Raw genomic sequence first — 2,350 nt, 5'->3', positions numbered from 1 at the left:
TGAACTTCGTTCCAAGTGAGGGCCGAGAAGTCAACCATCGATGGCCCCCAAATCAGTCTCCTCCCAACCCCAGGGGTGCCAAGCTCTGGGCTTCCAGTTGCTTCCTTCCAAAAGCCTTCCTGATGTCTATCCCACCCCTCAGCCACTCTCCTGGGCACACGGGCAGCCTCTCAGTCCCCAGGAGGGCCAGACCCCTCCCAGGCTGCCTCTTCAGCACAGGGTCCAGCCTCCCGTTCTTCACATCCCTGGGCCTCGCCCTGGGCTTGGCCCACAGCAGCCCCGCAGTGTCGGCAGGGAATAACCCTACAGAGGCGTGGGAGGCCAACCCCAGGCTACCAGGTCAGGCACTGCACTCAGGCGAGCAGAATGAGCCACGGGGTCTCAGGGAACAGGAAGTGTGTGTCCCAGGAGACGCTGTCACTGAAGAGCCACTGTGGCCAGATGGCCAATCTTCACGAGAAGCCAGGGATCTGGACTTTCATGGGAAATAGACCAAGTGTTAAAGCTTGGCTTGAATGTATACACCACCCAGGCCGAGAACACGCACTGGCAGGGTGGGCCGGGCCGGGCCCCAGGCGGAGAGCTCTGCTGAAGCCCAGCGCTGACAGAACCTCCAAGACGGTGGGCGGAAGCCAGTGCTTTCAAGGTTTTGTTTATTTGAGTAGTTTGTAGCCATCATCATGTTTGATCCAGTTGGCCTTCACTGCCTTGATGTCGCTCACGAGGTTCTGGGCCAGCCAGATACCGAAGATCTGGAAGAGGGCGATGCCCACAAAGACCCCAGCCACGACGATCAGGTTGTCCTGCAGCCACTTCTCGAACTGGCCCACGCAGCCTTTGGTGTGGATAGAGCCCTGCTGCTCCAGCTCCAGTTTGAGCCGGACATCGTAGCCACACTGGGTGTTGAGGACATCTTCCGCAGGGTCCCTGACGCAGCAAGAGAAGGGCACCCCGCAGCGCTCCCGGCTCGGGTTCAAGTCAGTGCAGTTGAAGTAGATATTGAGGTTCCAGTCGTTGGGCCCTCGGGCTCCGCAGCAAGACCAGTATTCTTGAGCAAAGTCAATGAGGTTCTGGAGGTCAGTGTCGTCCCGATAGGCCTTGACGTTGTTGTTGATGAAGAGGTGGAGCTGGTCTCGAATCCAGTCCTTGAAGACAAAGGCCAGGATCCCTGTCGCCAGCTCCAGGAAGAAGATGAGGCCAAGGAACACGGAGAAAAACTTGAGCAGGCAGGTGTTCTTCCGGAGAGCCCCTATGCAGCCGGCAAAACCCAGCAAGGACATGATGCCTCCCACTACTACAAACAGCCACACAGGGTCAAGGCCTCCCAGATCTGTCAGAGCCGAGAGGTTGGAGAGAACACCCTTCTCACCCCAGGCCCAGAGGCCGATGGCCAGAAACAGGGCTCCCAGCACCCAGAAGACAATGCTGAAGCCAAACAGGAAGTATTTCCCGCAGCAGCCGACCTCGGGTTCCTCGAAGTGCTGGTGCTTGCCCGGCATGGTGAGCGACCCCCCGCCGGCCGGGAACCGGAGCTGGGGGCCTGGCCCAGCCCTCCGCGGGCCGCCCTGGGCTAGCGCCGCCCGGGGCCTAGCCCTGCGGCTGCGGCTTCGTGGCCGAGGCCACACAGAGCCGCCCACCCCGCGGGGACTGCCCCTGGCACCCCGACAACTGGCTTTTTGCAGGGAGTGATCCAAGAGAAAGACTGAGAGAACAAGAGAGAAGATTTGATGTCTTTTATAATCTAATCTTGGAAGAGAGAGACCAACCTTGGTATAACGGGGATTACACAAAGGTGTGAATACCAGAAATTGGGTATTATTAGGGCCATTTTAGAGGTTGGCTACTGAAATTACTATCTATTTTATTTTCCCATGCTTATTTGACCCAATGTGAACCTTGAAGCCTTTGAGGAAGTACGGCATTGGGATTTGGCAGTTTACCACAGATCTAGGTTGTGAGGGCAGCTCAGCACTTGTAGTCAACATTGTATCATGTATGTCAACCAGTCTTTCTCTTTGCTGCTTGCAAATTTTATTTTTTGAAGACTATAAAGACTTTGATCTAAATTTATTTTCTTTTTCAGAATTTCATGATATAAAATTTATTTTGCTGAGAAACATACCCGGTGCAAAGGTGATCAACTGCCAAGATCTCACCCAGTGCAGGCTCAGCTCTGCTTCACTCTCATTTGGGTCTTACTGCCAACAAGTAGAAAACCAGAATCATGCAAGACTCCTAAGTCACCTGTTACCAAGATTTGCTCTTGAATGACTCTTTAATGACTCAGAAACATAGTGGATTCTTCACCAAAAGTGTGAGTAGTGGCTTGGTTGTCTTTAGAATGGATTGA

At 54.4% G+C, this 2,350-nt stretch overlaps 1 protein-coding gene across 1 annotated transcript; it reads right to left on the bottom strand.

Annotated features, from left to right (window-relative positions):
- Window positions 1-572: 572 nt before the first annotated feature.
- Window positions 573-1,537, bottom strand: LOC106831024 (tetraspanin-17). The gene has a single exon (XM_014841015.3). It carries the CDS (start codon window positions 1,497-1,499, stop codon window positions 654-656), a length of 846 nt encoding a protein of 281 aa, XP_014696501.3. The 5' UTR covers window positions 1,500-1,537; the 3' UTR covers window positions 573-653.
- Between the last annotated feature and the right edge of the window lie 813 nt (window positions 1,538-2,350).

The sequence above is a fragment of the Equus asinus genome, chromosome 8 (assembly GCF_041296235.1).
Source record: "Equus asinus isolate D_3611 breed Donkey chromosome 8, EquAss-T2T_v2, whole genome shotgun sequence".
In the NCBI taxonomy this organism is placed as follows: domain Eukaryota; kingdom Metazoa; phylum Chordata; class Mammalia; order Perissodactyla; family Equidae; genus Equus; species Equus asinus.
The sequence above is the reverse complement of the archived record's forward strand: the minus strand, read 5'-3'. Positions and strand labels throughout refer to the sequence as shown.